General features: G+C 45.3%; 1 protein-coding gene across 2 annotated transcripts in view; it reads right to left on the minus strand.

Annotated features, from left to right (window-relative positions):
- The window catches only part of cps1 (carbamoyl-phosphate synthase 1, mitochondrial), a 275,872-nt gene that overhangs the window by 102,736 nt on the left and 146,417 nt on the right, over positions 1-26,719 (minus strand). For both annotated transcript variants that reach the window (XM_041201760.1, XM_041201761.1), the window contains exons 26-31: positions 26,351-26,545; positions 18,285-18,352; positions 17,540-17,615; positions 16,144-16,221; positions 11,648-11,755; positions 6,402-6,491 (exon numbers count right to left, since the gene is read on the minus strand). In XM_041201760.1, the coding sequence (XP_041057694.1) occupies positions 6,402-6,491; positions 11,648-11,755; positions 16,144-16,221; positions 17,540-17,615; positions 18,285-18,352; positions 26,351-26,545 (615 nt within the window). The remainder of the gene's footprint in view (positions 1-6,401; positions 6,492-11,647; positions 11,756-16,143; positions 16,222-17,539; positions 17,616-18,284; positions 18,353-26,350; positions 26,546-26,719) is intronic.

The raw sequence follows: 26,719 nt of genomic DNA on the forward strand, positions 1-26,719 counted from the left end.
TTCAAAAAACTCTATTAAATTGGTTAAACATGATTTTCCTTTCACAAAACCATGCTGACTCTTTCTGATTGCTTTGAGCTCTTCTAAGAGCCCAGCTATAACCTCCTTAATGATCAATCATAATAGCTTCCCATGACAGATGTCAAGTTAACTGGCCTATAGTTTCCTGTTTTCTGCCTCTCTCCATTCTTGAACAGAGGGCTTATGTTTGCTACTTTCCAATCTGATGGAACCTTTCCAGAATCTAGCGAATTTTGGAAAATTAACACCAACACATCGACTACCTCATTAGCCACCTCTTTTAAGACCCTAGGCTGTAGTCCATCAAGACCCGGAGACTTGCCAGCCCAAAGCTCCATTAATTTACTCAGTACCATTTCCCTAGTGATTTCAATTTCACCAAGTTCCTTTCTCCCATTCACCTCCTGATTTGCAGCTATTACTGGAATGTTTTTTGTATCCTCAATAGTGAACACAGAAGCAAAATATTTGTTTATTTCTTCCACCATTTCCTTCTGTCATGCATCATTGTAGCTTGCTGCACGCTCCACAACCTGGCACTGCAATGGGGGGAGGACTTAGCTGAGGAGGAACTGCACGTCTCCTCAGATGAGGAGAACATCGAAAGGGGTGAAGGCAATGAGGTCTTCAAAGGTGAGGATGCCAGTGTTGGGGCCATCGCACTGGCCAGATGAGGTAGGCACGCTAGGGAGGCAAGATTCATGGAGCATGAAGAGGAGATGCAGTAAGAACAGTCCTGACATCCTCACCTTGCATCTGTGAATGTTTGACTCCTGTGTGGCTGATGGCAGCACATATACCCTCAGTGCTCAGGCTCCTATCATGGAGACACAGCTGAGACCCTAACAGTTGCTAGATTCAAGAAGGACGATGATGACATGCAGTGAGGACACTCCATAGATCTTCACATTGCCTCTGTGAACATCTGACTCCTGCCTGGCTGAGGGCAGCTTGTTTGCGCTCTGTGATCAGGGTTGTATCATGGAGACGCAGCGTGAAACTTTAAATGTACCTGATCCTTTGTCAGTCTTCAGCACCTGTCCCCTTCAGGAGCACAGCATCACTGGTCACAGATGGTGAAGAGATGGGGGCCAGCCCCACCTTAAAGGTGCTGAGAGCACACAGAGAGAATGACGTAACTCCGTGACACCTGCCCAACAACATTCTGGCAGCAGTGACAAGCACCACCAAGATGCAGTCATCACTAATGTGTCCAGTGAGTGTGAAGCCGGACCATCAATTTGGTCTGAAGGTTACACACAGCACAGGGAAGAGGCTCTAGACTGAGACACCTACCTTTATCCTGTGTAGGAACCAAGGTCTCACATCTGAGTGACACAAACACTGCTTATCAGAACAAGGAGCCATTGACAGGGAGACATTCTTGAGAGTTTGTTTACAATGGTGAACATTATGTACAAGTGCCCAGGCTGTGTAACTACATCTTCTTAACCTTCCTAACCCTGCCGCTATGTCTTGGTGCTCCCTGGGCAACCACAGCGGAGGTGGAGGAAACCTGCTGACTGTGATGACCTTGGCAGGCGTCCTCTGGAGGGCAGAAACTGGAGGGTCCTGGCCTGCTTTCGGGATCCTGCTATGTGGCAGTGGCACCCTCCTCGGCCTGTGGAGCTGGAGCTGCTGGGGTCACAGGAAGAGGGGATTCAGATGGGCCGGACACTCCCAGAGTCACCTGGGTGGATGGCCCCGGGAAGTGCACCCGTTGATACTCCTCCCTTTGGTGCCCGAGGGCCTCTGGCTGACTCCTTGAGGAAAAGGGGAAGCTTGAGTGAGATCGAGCTGCCCTGCACCCCTCTCACGTTGACAGTGTTGGAGGCCAACTGTGGAGTCGACAATGGAGTTCAGCCCGCGCACCAGTGCAAGACCAATGTCCAGGGCCAAGGTCCCTATGGCGGCCGCCAACCTACAACTTGACCTTCATGAGTTGACATGGCAGTGCTATCACCTCAAACTGAAGGTGGATGGAATCCGCCTTCGTGCCTTGCAATCTAAGGAGTGCAGTGGACATCCCTTCCTGATGTTCCCAAGCTTGCCTTTGCAGCTCCAGTAATTGAGGTATGACCAAGTCCAGGGGCTCCTCATCTGACTAGGACTCAGCAGATTTCTGGCGTCCAGCAGTCCTGTGAGTGCCGGACACCAGGGAGGTCCCTGCCACCACCTGCTGTGGATCAGAAACTGCAATGAGCTCACCAGATTGTAATCCTGAGGCCACTCTAGAACTAGGTGTGTGTTTCTGCGCTGGTGGAGGGTGTGGGTGAGCGCTCTGATGGGTCTTTATTGAGGGTGTCACCAAATTCTTCTTCCGAGGTGTCTTCAGGGCTTGAGTCAAGGGCCTGGATGGTGGACCCCCCCTCAGCTGCTTCCCAGATGTGGCTGCAAAAGCAAGGAAAGATAATCAAAGCATGGCAGGAGACTGCGGAACAAGAGACCTGACTCACAGCTTAGTTGTCTAATGTATGTTGCACTACTGGATCCTCACTTGGTTGAGCACTGCCAACCTCACTGTCAGCACAGGAATGGTCCAGATCGTCAGCGGCCAGCTGAATGACTCTATTTTCAAAGTGCACGAGGACCCTGAATTCAGGCATTCCTCCACGGTTCTGCGACCTCTCTCTTTTGTTGTGTGCCAGCTTATCCTGCATGAAAACAGATGGAGAGAGTCTAAGCAGGATGCCTGCCAGGCCAGGTGAGAAGGATGCCTGGCATGTGTGGGTGCTGAGTGGTGCCATGGACTGGATGAGGACACAATCCGCAGGGCAGATGAATAGTGATGTCCCTTGAACTGACAGTGAGTGAGATCCCTGTGGATGTATGATGGAGTTGTGAGTATGTGAGTTGAGAGTGATGAGAAGAGTGACTTACCCTGGAGAAACGGAGATCATTTACCTCCATTTGCAGTTGATGGCTGTCCTCTTTTGCAAGGCGTTGGCGCTAACGACCACTGCCACCACCTCCCACACTGGATTGGTGACCTTAGTTGCTGGTCTTCACCCAGAGCGGGGGTAGAGGCTTCACGGCAGGCCTCCACTGCGTCCATTGTGTTCGAGGGAGACATCGCTAAATTTGGGGGCAGCATGTTTCCTCCCTTTAGCAGCCATGACTTTGCAACAACTTCCGACCCTTAGAGAGTGCTAGCTCTGTGCAGGGCGCCCTTTAAATATGGCGCTTGGATTACCGAAGACCTGAGGTGACAGCAGGGCGGGCAAATCAGAGGTCACCTCACCAGTGATCTGGTGTGTTTCCCAGGAACGAATTATTAATGAGGCCGGGAATAGGGATGAAAACCAGCCATTGTGACCGGCAGATAAAACATCTTCTTTCCTGCCCACTACTGCACTTAGTGTAAATCTGGGATGATTCCGCCCAGAGTCTTTTCAAATGTTAAGTTCTCCGATAGTTATTTTCCAACCTTGCAACCGCGGGCAGGATTTAGCCCTTTGGGCTGGGACCCCAATCTCAGGGTCAAATGTGGGGTTGCAACCCTATTGTGTGTGGTGAACAGACACCTGACAGTGTCAGTGACTTGGCCTCAGGATCAGTCCAGTGACTATTGCCATTTGTCTTCCTAGTTGCTTGTTTTGTGTTCCTTGTATGGGTACACCCAAGTCTCAGGCTTGGCCTAAATAGCCAAGTGGTTATGGTACTGGGTTTGTAACCCCAAGATCAAGAGTTCAAATCTCACAATGGCAAACTATGAAACAATGTAACTTCATCTGAAACAGATAGAAACAGGTTTACTCAAAAGAGTATCAAGAGTTCAAATCTCACAATGGCAAACAATGTAACTTCATCTGAAACAGATGGAAACGTGTTTATACTCGAAAGAGTTACAGCTTACAGTCCCACCTAGCTTAGTGTGATCAGCAAACTTTATTACATTACTCTTGGCCTCTTTATTCAAGTCATTTGTATAGATTGTAAACAGCTGAGGCCCCAGCATTGATCCTTGCAGCACTCCACTAGTCACACCCTGCCAACTTGAAAATCCCCATTGATCTGTATCCTGTTTCCTGTCCATTAACCAACCATCCAACCATTCTAATATATGACCACCCATGCACCACCCCCGCCAAAATCCAAGAACCCTTATCCTGTCTTTTGTATGGCATATTACCAAATGCCTTTTGGAAATCCAAGTGTACTACATCTCCTGGCTCCATTTTTTCTACCTACTAGTTAAATCCTGACTCTGTCTGATCATATTATGATTTTCTAAGTATATTGTTAAGACTTCCTTAATAATAGATTCCAGCATTTTCCCTATGACTGATGTCAAGCTAACTGGCTATATTTCCCTTTTACTCTCTCCCTCAGGTTTTCAATAGGGCTGTTAGATTTGTTAACTTCCAATTCATGAGGGCCATTTTAGAAGCGAAGAAATTTTGTAAAATCTTAACAGATATCTCAATATCTCTGCAGCAACCTCTTTCATAACCCTCAGGTGTCGGCCATCAGATGCTGGTCATTTGCCAGCTTTCAGTCCCTTATATCTTTCCCCTGCTGATATTTCTCACTGCTTAGAAACACATTGGTTACCCTTTTTTTATGGCATGTAATTTATGTCTTCCACTGTGAGAAGACATAAAATATTTCTTCAATACATCTGCCATTATCTTCATTCCCCACAATAATTTCTCTTGCCCTAGAAACAAATGTTTAATTTAGCTACTTTCTTCCTTTTTATATACATTTGTAAAAGATCAGGCAATCTACTTTTTTTGTTCCTGGCTAAGTACACTGATATTCTATTTTCCCCCTTTTTATCAACCTTTTGGTCATCCTTTGCTGGTTTCTAAAAGTGAAGAGTAAAGACCCCACAATTATCAACATCCAGACGGGTTACCGTTGAACAGAAACTGAACTGGGCCAGTCATACAAACACTGTGGCTACAAGAACAGGTCAGGGATTAGGAATCCTGCGACGACCAACTCACTTCCTGACTCCCCAAAGCCATCTACAAGGCACAAGTCAGGAGTGTGATGGAATACTCCCCACTTGCCTGGATGAGTGCAGCTCCTACAACACTCAAGAAGCTTGGCACCGTCCAGGGCAAAGCAGCCTGCTTGATTGGCACCATATCCACAAATATTCACTCTCTCCACCACTGACGCACAATGGCAGCAGTATGCCATCTACAAGATGCAATGCAGGAACTCACCAAGGCTCCTTCGACAGCACCTTCCAAACCCACGACCACTACCATCTCACGATCAAGGGCAGCAGATAGATGGGAACTCCACCACCTGGAAGCTCCCCTCCAAGACACTCACCATCCTGACTTGGAAATATATCGTCGTTCCTTCACTGTTGTTAGGTCAAAATCCTGGAACTCCCTTCCTAAAAGCACGGTGGTGTATCTACACCACATGGACTGCATCAGTTCAAGAAGGCAGCTTATCACAACCTTCTCAAGAGCAATTAGGGATGGGCAATAAATGCTGGCCTAGCCAGTAACGCCCACATCCCATTAACGAATAAAAAGTTATTAATTCTGATTAATTCTTACTTAATGTTCTGTCCAATAGCATAACTATGAAAGAGCCTATGAATTCCTCCTATTAGAGATTTTTGACACCTGTTATTTCTAATCTCCACCTATATTGATTCTGCTCCCTGATCTTCTGAACCAAGATCTTTTTTCCTGATTCATTTTAGAGATGTGAGCGTTGCTGGTAAAAGCAGCATTTATTACCCATTCTTAACTGATCTTGCTTACCACACCCACTCACCCACACAGCCCCCCCCACCCATTCACAAAGCCACTCCCTCAGCCAGCCACTCACTCCCTCAGCCAGCCACCCACCCATCCACCCAGCCACTCATTCACCCTCCCATCCACTCATTCACCCTCCCAGCCCCTCATTCACCCTCCCAGCCCCTCATTCACCCTCCCAGCCCCTCATTCACCCTCCCAGCCCCTCATTCACCCACACTCATTCATGAAAAGATTTGGACCTCTGGAAACTTAGCAGAATGGGCAGATAATGCCATGAAAAGAAAGTGTGTCCCCTCTTTCCTTCGACTCTCCTGCATTCCCTGGATTTACCCTGGTGAGGCTGTCCCGGCTCATTTTGTTTTAGCCAGGATAGACTGTCCCAGCTGAAAATGGGCAGTGTTGTCGATGTGCAGAAAACTTTGCAGCAGTGGCAACGTGCCTAACGTTGTGGCTGACCGGAAGATCTGGGCCATGGTAGTTCCACATAGCAACAAGCATAACATAACTGGCTGGAGATGCAGTTAAAACAAACATTCTAATCAATCAAAAATGAAAGAAACGAGGAATGCAACAGTGTTTCTCTGGTTTACCATCCTTATAAATACCAGGGAACACACTTTAAACATGCTGCAGCAGGTTGCTTACCTTCACGTCATTTCCCTTCACAAGAAACTGTACATTGAAAGGGCCAGAAATCTCGAACGCTCTGGATATCTTCCTGGTTGCAATTTTCACCTTAAACAGAAAGAATACAAAGAGTAATTACCAGGTTCCAGGGATTTCCTGGTAATTAATAAGCACCCAAGATTTCCCAAGGAATTACTGAATTCCCAAGATTTCCTGGGTAATTATTGAGATTTCCCAGGTATTGGCTGAAGATTTCCCAGGTGACTAATGGAAATTCAACACTTCCTGGGATGCACTAGATGGGGAAATGATCTATATTGGTTAGGAATGACACCGTACTGAGCTGCAGTACCAGATTCATCCATCTGCACATTCTATTATTTTCCCTTTTCAACTTTCTTCCCATCTTGACACTGCTCTCCACCAAGCCACCATTCACCATGTGTGAGCTCAGGCAGTGAGCATTTGCCCCGAGGGGTTATAATGAGATATTTTATTTGTCAAAGAGATTGGGAGATGCAAGACAATTCAAGTCATAAAGGCAACGAATTTCAGGTCTGTTTTGTGAAACACTGGGTTAGATCTTGCTGGAGCAGGGATCTTGCATCATGCAGCATTAGTTAGAAAAAGTGGATTAAGGGATAAGAGAAAAAGGCAGAAAATGGCACTTTTAAATCACTCACACCAATTTAGGATGGACAGAAATGAGATTGAACAGTTTAATCTGTCCCCTTTCTAGGCAAATTGATTGCCATTGCATTAACAATTACATTACAAATACGATGTTTATAAGATTGTTATGTTTTGGGACTGTCTCTTTAATTCAGGGTAAAAATGGAGGCATGAAGGGGTCATGTGAGCTGTTCTGAATTCCACCTGATAGCAAGCTTGGGTGGCTTCGTTGCTGTGGGGACAGCAAGGTCCAGATTGATATACTGGGAAGAAGGTGAAAAATGTTCACACCTGTAAAAAATGACCAGAGCAGCTGTGTTGATGATGAATAGACTTTTAAGGTCAGGTTTCTGCTACTGAGGCACATAGCTCAAGTCGGGAAATTTCCTGACTCACTGGATTTGCCTGAATGGCACGATGCTCACTCTGGTGTGGGTGGGTATAGGATGGAGCTGGGTCCGCTGACCCTGGAAGCAGGGAATAGATGGCCACAAGGACAGGTGACTGTTGAGATAGGCTGTTTAAAGGGCCCGTCTGGGTTCTCTGGGACTTTGTGCCAGTTGTTCCACAAGCTTTTAGGCCATCTAGCCCTCACCCTTCACAGTCCTCACTCCCCCAGCCACCCCATCTCCCCATATACCCTGCATGCCAACTCAATGTCAACTTATGCCCCCCATCCACCAGCCCTTGGACCCTCATATCCGCCATGTCACTTCAATAGCCACTCACCCGGTATCCACCATGGGTAGACCTCAAGATACATGCAGAGATGTGAAAAATTAAATTATAACAATCCAATACAGATTCCACTCCTACATACTTGATGTTGAAAAAACACGCCCAATCAAGAAATCTATTCAAATATTTCACATCTCCCCAAGTGGATAATCTCTTATAAAAACAAACTTCTATTCAAACCTCAAAGACCTCAAAATCCTTTAATAGCCTCTTTAAACTGTTAATGCAACTATGAACACAGGACCCCCTGCTAAGATATTTGTAGATTTTGAAACTCAGCCAAGCATTCAGAATGGCATAATACTAGCTCTTGGAGAAAGGTCAACAAAAAACCTCTATTGAAACGACACAACCAGATACAACTGTTTTTTTTCTTCTACCTGCAGCAAATGGCCTGCCAATCAATGCAGTCAGCAAAGGATTTTTTAAAACTCTTACAGCAGTGTGTTTTTTTAAGTTAAAGAGCAGGGGATTTAAAAAAAACCTCAGATCTGACATACCGACCTTATCCACCTTTCATAAGAACATAAGAACTAGGAGCAGGAGTAGGCAATTCAGCCCCTCGAGCCTGCCCCGCCATTCAATACAATCTTGGCTGATCTCATTTCAGCCTCAACTCCAATTTCCCACCCTCTCCCCAAAGCTTTTAACCCATTACTAATTAAAAATCTATTTCTTCCTTAAATTTATTCAGCGTCCCGGCATCCATTGCAAAGATTCACGACCCTTTGAGAAAAGTAATTCCTCCTCATCTCTGATTTAAATCTACCACCCCTTAGCCTAAGACTATGGCCTCTCGTTCTAGAATGCCCTACAAGAGGAAACATCCGCTCCATGTCTACTTTGTCTATCCCCTTTAGCATCTTATACACCTCAATTAGATCTCCTCTCATCCTTCTAAACTCAAGCGAGTATAGACCTAAATTGCTCAATCTCTCCTCATAAGACATGCGCTGCATCTCTGGAATCAATCTAGTGAACCTCCTCTGAACTGCCTCCAGTCCAACTACAAACTTCCTCAAGTAAGGGGACCAAAACTGTGCACCGCACCCCATGTGCAGTCTCACCAATGCCTTGAACAGTTGCAACAATACTTACCTATTTTTATACTCTATTCCTCTAGCAATAAATGCCAAAATTCCATTTGCCTTCCTTATTACCTGTTGTACCTGCATACTAGCTTTCAGCAATTCATGCATGAGGACACCCAGATCTCTCTGCATTGAAGCATTCTGAAGTTTGTCTCCATTTAAATAATAAGTCGGCTTTTTATTCTTCCGACCAAAATGGATAACCTCACAATTATCCACGTTAAACTCCATCTGCCAAATTTTGGCCCATTCACCTAACCTGTCCATATCCATTTGTAAATTTCTTATTTCTTCATTGCAATTTACTTTCCCAACTATTTTGGTGTCATCTGCAAATTTAGCTACAGTACCTTCTATCCCTGAATCCAAGTCATTAATATAGATTGTAAATAGTTGGGGTCCAAGGACCAAACCTTGCGGCACTGCCTCCCCCCCTTTTTGAATAAGGGGGTTACATTAGCATTTTTCCAATCCACTGGAACCTTTCGAGAATCAAGGGAATTTTGGAATATTATAGCCAATGCATCCACTATCTCCCCTGCCACTTCCCTGGGATTTTTCTTTTCCCACCTATTTCCTTTATTTTTAAATGTATTTCCATCCATTGTTTTATCTCTACCTTTTAGCCTATTTTGATCCTTTCCCTTCACCCCACCCCACCCCCACTAGGGCCTTGCTAGTCCTGCTTTCTACCCTTAATTAGCACATTCCTTAGATAACATCACCACTTTCAACAACTCTTTGTCCTTTTGTCTATGACATCTTTTGGCTGTCTCCACCTATCACTGGTCCTTTATCCAGCTCTACCTGGACCACCCCAACCCCCTCCCAACTTAAACCAGCTTATATTTCACCTCTTTTCTATTTTTACTTAGTTCTGTTGAAGAGTCATATGGACTCGAAACATTAACTGTGTTCCTCTCCGCAGATGCTGCCAGACCTACTGAGTTTTTCCAGGTATTTTTATTTTTGTTTTGGATTTCCAGCATCCGCAGTTTTTTGCTTTTATTCACTTTAGCTACTCTCTTTCCTTTTATAAACTTGCAGAAGCTTTTGCTATCAGTTTTTACATTTTGAGCTAGTTTTCTTTCATAATTTACCTTAGCTCTTTTTATTATTTTTTTTAGTAACTTTTTGTTGATCTTTAAAAGTTTCCCAATCTTCCAGCCTGCCACTGACCTTTGCAATTTGGTAAGCCTTAGTTTTTGCCTTTATGTTATCTTTATCTTCCTTGCTTAGCCATGGATGCTTTCCTCCCCCTTACCATATTTCTTCCTCTTTGGAATATATTTTACTTGGGAGGAATTGAATATCTCCTTAAATATCTGCCACTGTTCATCAACTGTCCTACCTTGTAGTCTTTCTGCCCTCATACCTGTGTAGTTACCTTTGTTTAATTCCAGAACACTAACATGGGACTTAAGTTTCTCATTCAAAAGCTCAATTTTCAAAAGTGTTCATGCCTCCTCCATCAATTTGTGACTCCCATACTGCATGGATCACACCCTACCCCTTTCCCCTACTGGCAAGAATTAGGTCTGTTGGAAATGGGGACAGGGTCCCACCAGCCATATTTAAAGGTTCATGGAGTCTTGCTGAATCTATGAAAATCCGACCCCTCGCCTCCGGGCCACATAGGGAGGAATTTCCCTAAAGTATGGTTATACTTTAAACTGTCTATTTAATTCCAGGACAGAATGAAGTTGGCGTCTGGAAGAGCGCTAATTAGCATTTCCACCTGACAATAAGGGAGCATCTTGCACCAGCTATAATTGGGACTGATCTTTTGTGAAAACTCCTTTGTGTATCACAGAGACACAACTGCAGGAGGATGCAGCAATGGTGCACCTGGTCCGACAACAGCTTCAGCAGCTCAGGCTTGTGTAAGGTCATTTAGTGTAAGGATGCTGATGACGGAGGGAGAAGCTTAAATTTAGAAGTTTGAGTGGTGATCAAAGTGATAAATAAATTCAATGGGGTAGATACAGAGGAACTAATTCCTCTGGGGGAATCCAAAACAAGGAGGCACAATCTTAAAATTAGAGCTCGGCCATTCAGGAGTGAAATCATGAAGTAAAAGTAATGGCAATCTGGAACTCTCTAACCCAAAAAGCTGTGCATGTTGGTGCAATTTAAACTTTCCAGGTTGTGTTTGTAAAGCTATCAAAGGACATGGAGCTAAGATGGATAATATAGTTAAGGACCAGATTCGAGGGGCTGAATGGTCTACTCCTGTTCCTATGTAACCTTTCAGTGACAACAGCAAGAATGCAGTGTTCAATTAATATAGCTGACAACACTGAGGAGTGGATTCAATTACCTGGAGAGAGTAAGGAAGCTTGGATTATTCTACTCTGAGCAGAGAAGGTTAAGAGGACATTTAATAAGGATCTATCCAAACCATCCAGGACTTCGAAGACCGAATAGAAGAAACTGTTTCCACTGACAGGGTGATCAGTAAACAAAAGACAAGATTTAAAATAATTAGCAAAACAGCGAGGCAAAAGATGAGGAATCTGTTTTTGCAGTGAGTTGTTATATTTTAGAATGCACTGTCTGAAAGACTAAGGGGAACAAATTCAATTGTACCCATCAAAATGGGGGCAGATAAACACTTAAAAATGAAGAAATTTACAGGACAGTGGGGAAAGAGCTGGGGACTGGACTGATTGTATAATTCTTTCAACCAGCTAGCACAGATATGATAGGCTGAATGGTCTCTTTCTGTGCTGTATGATTCTGTGACATTGGGCTGCTCCCTACCTTCTCCAAGGCTCCTTGGCTGATGGTCTGTGTTGGGAGAATCAATGTTGCGTCTCCGGAATGAACACCTGCATCTTCCACGTGCTCAGTGATCGCATGAGCCAGCACCTGGCAGGGGCAGAAACAAACAGGGTAATCAGCCATCCATGGTCAGCCAACAGCAAGGCACAAAAACTGTAGCTGCTCCTGAGGCACCAACCTCCACAAACCATTCTTTCAAATCGCTGTAAGAGAAGAATAACACACTTAGTGTAAATGAAACCATCACCCAAAACAGGAATGCAAAACACCATGTCCCTGAAAACATATGGATGAACATTGGGCTTCAGGGCCTTACTGTGCAGAAGAGATGTAGATGATAGAATTACACAGTCCTCAGTAATTGACCTCACTTAGCATTACACATAAGGAAGACAGGCAGACTTGTATTTACATAGTACCTTTCATAACCTCAGGGCGTCTGCTCTGCTTTACAGCCAATTAAGTATTTTTGAAGTGCAGTCACTGTTGTAATATAGGAAGTGCAGCAACCAAATTGTGCACAGCAAGTTTCGACAAGCACAAATGTGATAATGAGCATCTGTTTTGGAAATGTTGATTGATGGTTAAATATTGGCCAGGACACCAGGCATGACTTGCCTGCTCTTCATCAAAATAATGTATTATGGGATCTTATATGTACACCCGAGGGGGGAGGCAGAGCCTCAGTTTAATATTTCAGATGGTTCAAGACATAAGCAGTATCTCTGGCAGGATTATAGAGTCATTATTATGACACTTAAGGGGGTCATTTAGTCCTTTGAGTTCATGCCAACTTGCTGTAGAACAATCTGGTCTATCCGACTCCCTCATTTATCCCCATAGTCCAGCAAGTCCCTATCCAATTTCCTTTTGAAATCATTCATAGTCTCTGTTTCCCCCACCCCTGTGGACAGCGAGTTCCAGGTCATTTCCACTCGCTGCATAAAAAAGTTCTTCTTCACATCCCTATGGATCTCTCAGAGCCTTAAACCTGTGTCCCCAGACCTTGTATCATCAGCAAATTGAAGCAGTTCATCTTTGTTTCCTTCATCTAAACCTGCCACAATCTTGTCTACCTCCATCAAATGTCCCCTCAACCACCTTTGCTCCAAGGAGGACAACCCCAACTTCTCCAGCCCAACCTTGTAGCTAAAATCCTTCATCCCTGGGATCATTCTGGTAAATCTCCTCTGCACTCTCTCAAGAACATTCACATCCTTCCTAAAGAACAGTAACCATAACTGAACACAATACTCCAATTGTGGCCTAACCAAAGCTTTATGAAGGTTCAGCATAAATTGAATACAAACGTAAGGAAGTTATGAAGCCCAAGATCCCATAAGCTTTGCTAATGATTCTCTCAATATGTCCTGCCTCCTTCAAAGATCAAGGCACATGCATCTACAGGTCCCTCTCTTCCTGCACACTCTTTAGAACTGTGCAATTAAGTCTGTATTGCCTCTCCCGACCCCTTCAGCCAAAATGCATCACCTCACACTTCTCTACTAAATTCCATCTGCAACTGCAACTCTCTATGCCCAGTTGCAGTTAATTAGCATCATCCTCACTGATTGCCACATTTCCAAGTTTGGTATCACAGCAAATTTGAAACTTTACCCTGTACTTCAAGATCCAAGTCATTTATATATATCAAAATAGCAATGGTCCTAGCACTGACCCTTGGGGAATATCTGTTTACCATCCTCCAATCTAAAAAACAACCATTTACCATAACCTACTGTTTAAGCCAATGTTTTATCCAAGCTGACACTGACCCTATTCCAAGAGCCTTAATTTTGTTAACCAGCCTTTTATGTGGTATTTTGTCAAAAACATTTCTAAAAAGACAACATCCACTGCATTCCCTCCATCAGCCTTCTCTGTTACTTCATGAAAACATTCAATTAGATTTAGTTAAACACAATCTACTTTTACAAAGCCATTCTGGCTCTCCACAATTAGAGAGGTGGGGGTCCAATTATTCTAATTAAGGCGTCTTTCAAGCCAGTGCTGGTATTTTATTGACATCAGAACATCTCTTTCCCCTGTGCTTAAACATGTTAGGTCAATCAAAGTGATCTCCTGGTGGCAGGCCAGGATGCCATCGGAGTTGGATGGGACTGAAGGGATGAAAAGTTGCAGCCCTATCAGTGGACAAATCTGTGGAGGGGATTCTCCTCCATCCCAATGTCTCTACAGGCTTCAGGAATCTTCAGTGCAGCCCTTCTGTGCTGGCCAGTGATGACGCCTCATGTTGAGGCGACCAAGCACCCCCCACCCCGCCCCCCCCCCGCCCCCGCCATCTTTAAGGCCAATAATGACGCCCTTGGGACTGTTTGTGAGGTTGTGTGATGTACAGCATGAAGTGATCTTATCAGGATAACCTTATGGCTATCCTGATCAGATAATTTCACGCTGTATATTATGCAAACTCATGGACAGGCCTAAGACTGTCATTTTCGGCTTTGAAAAGCGTTCAGTCTGCCTCAGATTCCCCTGGAAGAGCAAGGTATCTCAAAAATTTAAGCAGCAGATGAAGCTAGCTGTTTCACACTCTTACTATACAGTAGCGACATAAGTGGTATTCGCCACCAACAGGATACTGCCGTAAAGCCATAAAGAAATTGTGCCTATCACACAAATCAGTGCCAGTGTGATGGTAGTTATGTAGGCTATATGTCCCAAAGGCTAGAGGATCGCATTAAACAGCATGTCCCAGTTGCTGTTCGCATTGGGCAAGGTATAGACAGTACCCAACCAGCCCATGCTTTCAAAACTCAGAACACAGTGTCCAACATTAGATGTGATTCTGCGATTGGACAACATTTGCTAAATAATCCTCAATGTGCTAAGAATTACGCAAACAACCAATTTAAGATTGTCAGTCAGGCTCACAGTGTGGAGCATTTGCTGGAAGCTACATATATTAATACACAGGGCCCTGTTCTTTGCAGACAGAAAGAACATGTACACACATTGCGCCCATTTCAGCCAAACAAGATAAATGGCAGCCATTCGCTGACTCAGGGCAACATCTTGACCAATCAGGGTCAAGCTGCCTGGTTTAAAGTTTGAACAATGCTGCCAGTCACCATCAGTGGTGCATTCTCCATGGCAACACCTCTACCAATCAGAGTTAGGTTGCCAACCAATCAGCACTTTCTTCTCATACAGTATAAATTGATTTTTTCCCTTTTTTTTATTCATTCATGGGATATGGGACACGCCTTTATCAATCGAGGCAAAGATTACAAAAGTAGGGAGGTCATGTTGGAGTTGTATAGAACGTCGGTGAGGCCACAGCTGGAGTACTGTGTGCAGTTCTGGTTGCCACATTATAGGAAGGATGTGATTGCACTGGAGGGGTTGCAGAGGAAATTCACCAGGATGTTGCCTGGGATGAAACATTTAAGTTATGAAGAGAGGTTGGATAGACTTGGGTTGTTTTCGTTGGAGCAGAGAAGACTGAGGGGCGACCTGATCAAGGTGTACAAGATTATGAGGGGCCTGGACAGGGTGGATAGGGAGCAGCTGTTCCCCTTAGTTGAAGGGTCAGTCACAAGTGGATACAAGTTCAAGATGAGGAGCAGGAGGTTTAGGGGGGATGTGAGGAAAAACAGTTTTACCCAGAGGGTGGTGACGGTCTGGAATGTGCTGCCTGGGAGGGTGTTGGAGGCGGGTTGCCTCGCATCCTTTAAAAAGTACCTGGATGAGCACTTGGCACATCATAACATTCAAGGCTATGGGCCAAGTGCTGGTAAATGGGATTAGGTAGGTAGGTCAGGTGTTTTTCACGTGCCGGTGCAGACTCGATGGGCCGAAGGGTCTCTTCTGCACTGTGTGATGCTGTGATGTGGATGTCACTGGCTAGACCAGGATTTATTGCCCATCCCTACTTGCCCTTGTTCTGGGCAGGTAAGAGTCAACCACATTGCTGTGGGTCTGGAGTCACATGTAGGCCAGACCAGGTAAGGACAGCAGGTTTCCTTCCCTAAAGGACATTAGTGAACCAGGTGGGTTTTTACGACAATCGGCAATGGTTTTGTGGTCATCATCAGATTTTTAATTCCAGAATTTTATTAAATTTAAATTCCACCATCTGCCGTAATGGGAGTCGAATGCGGGTCCCAGAGCATTGCCCTAGGTCTTTCGAATATTAGTGCCCCAAATATTGGTATTCTTGCAAAGTGTCCTGATGAGTGCACGACGAAAAGTTTCGACTTGTCTCTTTTTTCAGCAATACTAAACAGGATGGTGAACACTGAGGTGGCCACATGCAAGGTAGCCTCCTGGAAGATTATTCCACCAGTCACACTGCTGGCAATATCTGGTCTGTGGAACGACCAGACATTAATGAGCTGGTTGGACCTTCTGTACTGGTTAGAACCTGGCAGCGGCAGCTCAGGTGACTTTTCAACTGTCACATTGTGTTTGAGACATGAATTGAATATTGACTCATTAAATTTTATTCTTACCTTCCCCTCCTTTGAAACTGCATCAACTTCAACCTCCCGAGCTCCTTCAACAAATTTGGTGAGAACAACTGGATGTTCCTGTAGTGAACAGGAGAGAAGGTTTAATGAGAACAGAGTCAATTCTTTTTCACAAATTCCAAACATGATTTTCATCAGGACTGGATCTTTTTATGCAAGTTGGGATGTTCGATGATGATTACACGGTGTTCAGTACCAACTCCTCAGGTACTACAGTAAGTTGTGCTTGCGTACAGCAAGACCTGGACAATTTCCAGGCTTGAACTGATAAGTGCCAAGTAACCTTGGTGCCACACAAATGCCAGGTAATGACCATCTCCAGCAAGTGAGAATCTAATCATCTCCCCTTGACATTCAATAGCATTACCATCGGTGAACCCCCCCACCCAGCCCCCGAATAGCAACATCCTGGGAGTTGCCATTGGTCAAAAGCTTAATTGGACCAGCCATATAAATACTGTGGCTGCAAGAGCAGGTCAGAGACAAGGTGAAATACCCCACTTCCTGATCCCCAAAGCCTGTCCATCATCTACAAGGCACAAGTAGTGTGATGGAATACTCTCCACTTGCCTGGATCAGTGCAGCTCCAACAACACTCAATAACTCAACACAATCCAGGATAAAGCAGCCCTCTAGTTCCAGACACTTGAGCCAGAGAAAATAGCTTCTCTTGCCATCTAACCCGTCAAGCCCCTAAGCATCTTACATGTTTCAATATCATCTCTCGTTCTTCTAAACTCCGAACAGTATAGCTCCATTCTACTCAAATCCCTCCTTCCTGGACAACCTGCTCATCCCAGGGATCAATCTTCATTGCATCCTATCTAAGGAAAGTATACGTCTCCTTAGGCTAAAACATTGCACATTACTCCAGGTGCAGTCCCACCAAAGGTCTTCACAATTATAGCAAGACTTCCTTACTCTTGTAGTCCAACCATTTTGTGATAAAAGCTATCATACTATTTGCCTTCCTAATTACTTGCCATACCAGCATGTTAACTTTCTGCACATCTTGTACAAGGGCCTCCATATCCCTCTGAAAACCAACATCTAGCAGTTTCTCACCAATTAAAAATATTCAATTTTTCTGTTCTTCTTGTTTTATTTCTCTTGTTGCATCAGTCATTATTCTCTATCTGGAGAGAGTTGTTTTTCAAAACAGTATCATTATAAGAGCAGGCCATTTCCTGGGCGACTAAAGTGCATAAAAACTTCACATTTTAACCAAATTCTTTCCATTGCACTCCATACAAATAAAACAAGACTATAAATTGTCAAGTTGATCCACAGAGAGTGTAATAGCAACAGAGTGAACATAGTCAGGCATCAAGGAATGGAGATCAATCAATAATCACAAGGAAGGGAGTGGAGCAGGTACCTGAGAGACACGAGCCGCCTCCGCAAGGAATTTCTTCATCTCTGTCGCATCGTGAGCTACGTTCATCGCTGAACCACTGAGAGAATCAAAATGAAATACTAGCATGAAACGTCTACATATCAGCAGCACGTGGCTGCTAAACGTTACGAACCAGATCATCCATCAACACGCACACACATGCGCAAGCACACAGGCTGAACCGCTGCTCCCAACCCCCCCACCACACACAGCTGCATCAGCCCCCCTCCCCCCCCACACACACACACACACACACACACACACACACACACACACACACACACACACACACACACACACACACACACACACACACACACACACACACACACACACACACACACACACACACACACACACACACACACACACACACACACACACACACACACACACACACACAGCTGGATCATCTCACCCCTCCCACACATACACAAACAGCTGGATCGCCCCAACACCCCCTATACACACAGCTGGATCATTGCACCCCACCCCACACACAGCTATATCAGCGCCCCCCTCCCCCCCCCCACCCCAACACACACACACACACACACATATACACACATAGCTAAATCACCCCTCCTCCTGGATAACAAGCTACCACAAAATAACCAGTTTTATACCCAAAAACCTGCACAGATTGAATGTTTGGCATCTTGTATAAAATAAAGTTGATATTTCTCACAGACAAGTGGATCCTCAAACCCAAAAATAATAACTTTACCTTAGGACATAAGATGGCCTCAGCAAGCAGGGGTAGCCCACAGTCTCAGCAAATGAAAGTGCATCATCCTAACATCAAAAAGAAGTCAGTCAGTGAAAGGGACGCTTACTGTATAGCAAAAATCCATCTCATGATGAACGGGTCTGGAATCCACAGCACAGCCTTCCAAATCCCAAGAAAGACAAATGGGGATACAGTTTTCATCAGAATTGCAGCTCTAATCAAGCATCTATACCTGGGACATTAACCAGTCTTTTCCAAGAAGCTGGTTGTCCTATAGTGTGTTCTCAGTACTTTTTTCTATTTTCCCTTTGCACTTCTTGCACTGAATACATGAATGGAAACATAGTCCAGATAATAAACCATTAGCAGATTCCTATGATACGACATAGGCATAAAATTCACAGATGGATTTACAGACTTGTAGTTAGACAGAAAGATGTAAACAAGGGATACTGCATATCTGGTCCTAGTGAAAGACACAGTCAGGACTGATGACCTGTAGACCCTCTCCTGTTTAATTGCAGTTCACAATGCAACAGACAAGTGCTTCCTGGTAGCTCTTGCTCTACATTTTCTCACTACTGAGTAGTTCAAAAAAGATCAATATTCTCTGCTCCACCTGCAGCTTGATTGAACTTCATAATATTTAATATATTTAATAATTAATTAGAAATAGGTATCAGACAAGAGGACTGGTGGATAGCTAATATAATACCTATATCGAAGGGGAAGAGAACATATACATTATAGGCCAATTGACTTAACATCAGTGGTAGGAAAAATAATGGAATCCTCAGTAAAGTAGAGAATAGAGGAACATCTAGAAATGGGAAATAAAATACTGTAATGGGTAGTCAGCATGGATTTCAAGAGGGAAAATTTTGCTTAACTAACTTTACTGAGGTTCTTGAGGTAGCAAAGAGAGTAGACAATGACAATGCAGTACATGTAACTTATTTGGATTTTCAAAAGGCCTGGGTTGCAGTACCTCAAGATCCTGATCCTTGCTGGGGTTCAGTACCTCACAATCCTGAACCTTGCTGGAGATCAATTCTTCACGACCTTGAACCTTACTTGGGTTCAGTATCTCACGATCTTGAACCCGGCTGGGGTTCAGTATCTCACTATCCTGAACCTTGCTGGGCTTCAGTTCTTCACATTCCCGAACCTTGCTGAGGATCAGTATCTCAGGATCCTGAACTTTGCTGGGGATCAGTAGCTCAGGATCCTGAACCTTGCTGGGGATCAGTAGCTCAGGATCCTGAACCTTGCAGGGGATCAGTACCTCAGGATCCTGAACCTTGCGGGGGATCAGTGCTTCACGATCCTGAACCTTGCTGGGGATCAGTGCCTCGGTACCCTGAACCTTGCAGGGGATCAGTGCCTCAGGGTCCTGAACCTTGCAGGGGATCAGTGCCTCGGTATCCTGAACTTTGCTGGGGATCAGTGCCTCAGGGTCCTGAACCTTGCAGGGGATCAGTACCTCAGGGTCCTGAACCTTGCAGGGGATCAGTACCTCAGGGTCCTGAACCTTGCAGGGGATCAGTACCTCAGGATCCTGAACCTTGATGGGGATCAGTGCCTCAGGATCCTGAACCTTGCAGGGGATCAGTGCCTCAGGTCCTGAACCTTACTGGGAATCAGTGCCTCAGGATCCTGAACTTTGCTGGGGATCAGTGCCTCAGGATCCTGAACCTTGCTGGGGATCAGTGCCTCAGGATCCTGAACCTTGCTGGGGATCAGTGCCTCAGGATCCTGAACCTTGCTGGGGATCAGTGCCTCAGGATCCTGAACCTTGCTGGGGATCAGTGCCTCAGGATCCTGAACCTTGCTGGGGATCAGTGCCTCAGGATCCTGAACCTTGCTGGGGATCAGTGCCTCAGGATCCTGAACCTTGCTGGGGATCAGTGCCTCAGGATCCTGAACCTTGCTGGGAATCAGTACCTCAGGATCCTGAACCTTGCTGGGAATCAGTGCCTCAGGATCCTGAACCTTGCTGGGGATCAGTGCCTCAGGATCCTGAACCTTGCTGGGGATCAGTGCCTCGGTATCCTGAACTTTGCTGGGGATCAGTACCTCAGGATCCTGAACCTTGCTGGGAATCAGTGCCTCAGGATCCTGAACCTTACTGGGAATCAGTACCTCAGGATCCTGAACCTTGCTGGGAATCAGTGCCTCACGATCCTGAACCTTGCTGGGAATCAGTGCCTCAGGATCCTGAACTTTGCTGGGGATCAGTGCCTCAGGATCCTGAACCTTGCTGGGGATCAGTGCCTCAGGATCCTGAACCTTGCTGGGGATCAGTGCCTCAGGATCCTGAACCTTGCTGGGGATCCGTGCCTCGGTATCCTGAACCTTGCTGGGGATCAGTGCCTCGGTATCCTGAACCTTGCTGGGGATCAGTGCCTCGGTATCCTGAACCTTGCTGGGAATCAGTGCCTCGGTATCCTGAACTTTGCTGGGGATCAGTGCCTCAGGATCCTGAACCTTGCTGGGGATCAGTACCTCAGGATCCTGAACCTTGCTGGGGATCAGTGCCTCAGGATCCTGAACCTTGCAGGGGATCAGTGCCTCAGGATCCTGAACCTTGCTGGGGATCAGTGCCTCGGTATCCTGAACTTTGCTGGGGATCAGTACCTCAGGATCCTGAACCTTGCTGGGAATCAGTGCCTCAGGATCCTGAACCTTACTGGGAATCAGTACCTCAGGATCCTGAACCTTGCTGGGAATCAGTGCCTCACGATCCTGAGCCTTGCTGGGAATCAGTGCCTCACGATCCTGAACTTTGCTGGGGATCAGTGCCTCAGGATCCTGAACCTTGCTGGGGATCAGTGCCTCAGGATCCTGAACCTTGCTGGGGATCCGTGCCTCAGGATCCTGAACCTTGCTGGGGATCCGTGCCTCGGTATCCTGAACCTTGCTGGGGATCCGTGCCTCAGGATCCTGAACCTTGCTGGGAATCAGTGCCTCGGTATCCTGAACTTTGCTGGGGATCAGTGCCTCAGGATCCTGAACCTTGCTGGGGATCAGTGCCTCAGGATCCTGAACCTTGCTGGGAATCAGTGCCTCAGGATCCTGAACCTTGCTGGGAATCAGTGCCTCAGGATCCTGAACCTTGCTGGGAATCAGTGCCTCAGGATCCTGAACCTTGCTGGGGATCAGTGCCTCAGGATCCTGAACCTTGCTGGGGATCAGTGCCTCAGGATCCTGAACCTTGCTGGGGATCAGTGCCTCAGGATCCTGAACCTTGCTGGGAATCAGTGCCTCAGGATCCTGAACCTTGCTGGGAATCAGTGCCTCAGGATCCTGAACCTTGCTGGGAATCAGTGCCTCAGGATCCTGAACCTTGCTGGGAATCAGTGCCTCAGGATCCTGAACTTTGCTGGGAATCAGTGCCTCAGGATCCTGAACCTTGCTGGGAATCAGTGCCTCAGGATCCTGAACCTTGCTGGGAATCAGTGCCTCAGGATCCTGAACCTTGCTGGGAATCAGTGCCTCAGGATCCTGAACCTTGCTGGGAATCAGTGCCTCAGGATCCTGAACCTTGCTGGGCATCAGTGCCTCAGGATCCTGAACCTTGCTGGGAATCAGTGCCTCAAGATCCTGAACTTCGCTGGGCATCAGTACCTCAGGATCCTGAACCTTGCTGGGGATCAGTACCTCAGGATCCTGAACCTTGCTGGGGATCAGTACCTCAGGATCCTGAACCTTGCTGGGGATCAGTACCTCAGGATCCTGAACCTTGCTGGGGATCAGTACCTCAGGATCCTGAACCTTGCTGGGAATCAGTGCCTCAGGATCCTGAACCTTACTGGGAATCAGTACCTCAGGATCCTGAACCTTGCTGGGAATCAGTGCCTCAGGATCCTGAACCTTGCTGGGAATCAGTGCCTCAGGATCCTGAACCTTGCTGGGGATCAGTACCTCAGGATCCTGAACCTTGCTGGGGATCAGTACCTCAGGATCCTGAACCTTGCTGGGGATCAGTACCTCAGGATCCTGAACCTTGCTGCGGATCAGTGCCTCAGGGTCTTGAACCTTGCAGGGATTCAGTACCTCACGTTCCTGAACCTTGCTGGGGTTCAGTACCTCATGATCTTGAGCCTTACTGAGATTCAGTACCTAACGATCCTGAACATTGCTGAGGTTCAGTGCCTCATGGATCCTGAACCTTGCTGGGCTTCAGTACCTCATGATCCTTAACCTTGCTGGGGTTCAGTACCTCACGATCTTGAACCTTGTTGGGGTGCAGTTTCTCAGAATGCTGACTCACACTGAAGTGCAGTCCCTTAGAATACTGGCCTCATCCAAAACCCTGCTGCCCATTTTTAAACAAACACCAAGTCACGTTCACCTTTCAAACGTGTGTGCTGACCTACACTGGTTCTTGGTCCAGCAACACCTCAATTTTAAAGTTCTCATCCTTACCTTCAAATCCCTCCATGGGCTTGTCTCTCCCTATCTCTGTAATCTCCTTCAGCCCTTCAAACCTCAAAGATATTTGTGTCCATCCAATTGTGTCCTCTTGTGCATTCCCCATTTCCTTCTCTCTTTCATTGTGGCCATTCCTTCAGCTGCCTTACTCATCACCTCTGCAGCTACCTCCCCAAATCTCTCTGCCTCTCTCTTCTGCTTAAATTCTGCCTCTTTGGCCAAGCTATCGGCAATATCCTAATTAATCTCTTCTGATAACAGGTCTTTAAACTGAAATATTATCTCTAAATCCAAAGGTACTATCTGCCTTCGAACTGTTTTTTCAGAATTCGCTTCTTTTGTTTCCAAAATCTCCTTCTTAGGTTTGATTGTTGAATATAGACCAGTGAAGCACCTTGGACTGGTTCATTATGTAAAGATGTTATATAAATGCACTTTGTTGTAGTAATGTATTGGATTGAAGTCTTCCCCATAATCCATTAAAATAATGTTACTGATAGCACAATGTAGCAATACTGGACAAGAATGTGGAAACATAGGACATTAGTGAGGGTTGTATATAGACCCCAAAACTGTGGTGATGATGTTGGGAATGGCATTAAACAGGAAATTAGAGACACATGTAATAAAGGAACATCTGTAATTATGGGTGACTTTAATCTGCACATAGATTGGGCAAATCAAATTAGTAACAATATCATAGAGGAGGAATTCTGGGAGTGTATACGGGATGGTTTTCTGGACCAATATGTTGAGGAACCAAGTAGAGAACAAGCCATCCTAGACTGGGTATTGTGTAATGAGAAAGGAATAATTGGCAATCTATGATAGAATTCTTCATCAAGATGGAGAGTGACAAAGTCGATTCTGAGACTAGGGTCCTGAATTAATAAAGGAAATTATGATGGTATGAGGCGCAAGTTGGCTATGATGGTTTGGGAAACATTACTTAAAGGGATGACGGGGGTTAGGTAATGGCAAACATTCAAAGAGCGAATGGGTGAACTGCAACAATTGTTTATTCTTGTCTAACGCAAAACTAAAACAGGAAAGGGGGCCAAACCATGGCTTACAAAGGAAATAAGAGATTAAATTATTAAATCCAAGGAAGAGGCATACAAGTTGGCCACAAAAAACAACAGACTTGAGGATTGGGAGCACTTTAGAATTCAGCAAAGGAAGACCAAGGGATTGATTAAGAGGAAAATAGAGTATGAGAGTAAGCTTGCAGGGATCGTCAAAATTGACTGTAAAAGTTTCTATGTGAAGAGAAAAAGATCGGTGAAGACAAACGTAGGTCCCTTACAGTCAGAAACAGGGGAATTTAAAATGGAGAACAAGGAAATGGCTGACCAACTAAATACATACGTTGGTTCTGTCTTCACAGGAGGACACAAACAACATACCAGAAATGTTGGGGAACACAGGGTTTATTGAGAGGGAGGAACTGAAAGAAATCAGTATTAGTCGGGAAATGCTGTTGGGGAAATTAATGGGATTGAAGGCTGATAAATCCCTGGGGCCTGATAATCTACATCCCAGAGCAGTTAAGGAAGTGGCCCTAGAAATTGTAGATGCATTGGTGGTCAACTTCCAAGATTCTATAGACTCTGGAACAGTTCCTACAGATTGGAGGGTAGCTAATGTAACCTCACTATTTAAAAAGGGAGGTAGAGAGAAAAACCAGTCAGCCTGATGTCGGTTGTGGTGAACATTCTAGAGTCCATTATAAAAGATTTACTAGCTGAGCGCTTGGAAAACAGTGGCAGAATCGGATAGAGTCAGCATGGATTTACGAAAGGGAAATCATGCTTGACAAATCTACTGGAATTTTTCGAGGATGCACTTAGTAGAGTTGATGAGGGGGAGCCAGTGGATGTGGTCTATTTGGACTTTCAGAAGGCTTTCAACAAAGTTCCACGTAAAAGATTGGCGTGTAAAATTAAAGTGCATGGCTTTGTGGGTAGTGTATTGAGATGGATAGAAAACTGGTTGACAGATAGGAAACAAAGAGTAGGAATAAACGGGTCTTTTTCTGAATGGCAAGCAGTGACTAGTGGGGTACCGCAGGGATCAGTGCTGGGACCCCAGCTATTCACAATATATATTAATGATTTAGATGAGGGAACCAAATTTGCAGATGACACAAAGCTGGGTGGGAGGGTGAGCTGTGAGGAGGATGCAGAGATGCTTCAATGTGATTTGGGCAAGCTGAGTGAGTGGGCAGATGCATGGCAGGTGCAATATAATGTGGATAAATGTGAGGTTATCCACTTTTGTAGCAAAAACAGGAAGGCAGATTTAGTATCTGAATGGCTATAAATTGAGAGAGGGGGGTGTGCAACGGGACCTGGGTGTCCTCATACACCAGTCGCTGAAGGTAAGCATGCAAACGCAGCAGGCGGTAAAGAAGGCAAATGGTATATTGGCCTTCATAGCGAAAGGATTCAAGTACAGGAGCAGGGATGTTTGCTGCAACTATACAGGGTTTGGTGAGACCACACCTGGAATATTGTGTGCAGTTTTGTTCTCCTTATCTGAGGAAGGATGTACTTTCTATTGAGGGAGTGCAGTGAAGGTTTACCAGACTAATTCCTGGGATGGTGGGACTGACATATGAGGACAGATTGAGTCGGTTAGGATTATGTTCACTGGAGTTCAGATGAATAAGTGGGGGATCTCATAGAAACCTATAAAATTCTAACAGGACTAGACAGGGTAGATGCAGGAAGGGTGCTCTCGATGGTGGGGGAGTCCAGAACCAGGGGTCACAGTCTGAGGATAGAGGGTGGACCATTTAGGACTGAGATGAGGAGAAATTCCTTCACCCAGAGAGTGGTGAGCTTGTGGAATTCACTACCACAGAAAGCAGTTGAGACCAAACATTGTATGTTTTCAAGGAGTTAGATATAGCTCTTGGGGCAAAAGGGATCAAAGGATATGGGGAGAAAGCGGGGGCAGGTTATTGAGTTGGATGATCAGCCATGATCATAATGAATGGCGGAACAGGCTCGAAGGGCCGAATGGCCTACTCCTGCTCCTAGTTTTTATATTTCTATGTTTTCATGAACAGGAGGAGGCCATTCAGCCCCTCAGGTCTGTTCTCAATTCAGTTAGATCATGACTCATCTGTACCTTCAATCTATTTATCTAACTTGATTTCATAACCATTAATGCACTTGCCAGACAAAAATCAATTTCTCGGTCACACAAACATAATCTGGGCTTGAAGGACAGGGCCTTGCTGCCGACATTCTGCCCATTCTGTTTTGCTGCCCACCCTCTTCCAGTGCTGCCCACATTCCACAAATGTTGCCTGCCCTCTACCAATGCAGGAAATACAGATCACCCACTGTAGAACAGCTTAGAATTTTATGATTATATAATTTCACCTTTTCTATTGATGCAAAACAACTAAATTATTACAGACAAGACAGATTAAAGCCTTGGGGACACTACAAAATGTTAACTTGCCTCTTCAAACTTTGACTTATCTGCAATATATTCCCAACAGTTTGTATCTTCAATGCAGCTTTCCAGCAGTCCCAATTTTTCATACACTGAACACACTGATCCTAACCCATCCCTTTATGGCCTTCATAAGATTTGATTACAATGATGTGCTTTACCAAAGAATTGACAGCCATCCATGGGGCCTGGGAAATTTGGAGCTCATCAAGCACTCCGGAGAAGACTGCACGATCCTCAGCACGGTCAATCTGCATTGGATTGGTGCCCAGAATGTTCACACCATACTTATATAACGGAACAGCCAGGTTGTTTGGAATCTGTCCACCGACAGAAATAATGGACCCTTTGCAACTCTGAGGAAAGAAAATCACAATCTGATTACTCAAAGCATCTTATTGTGTACCCAGGCAACTCACTAATCAGTACATCTGATTGTGAACCCATTCAACTCACTGAGAACCCAGTCAACTCACTAAACAATACATCTCACCGAGGACCCAGTCGACAAACTAATCAATGCATCTCAC

Source organism: Carcharodon carcharias, chromosome 12 (assembly GCF_017639515.1).
Source record: "Carcharodon carcharias isolate sCarCar2 chromosome 12, sCarCar2.pri, whole genome shotgun sequence".
Classification (NCBI taxonomy): domain Eukaryota; kingdom Metazoa; phylum Chordata; class Chondrichthyes; order Lamniformes; family Lamnidae; genus Carcharodon; species Carcharodon carcharias.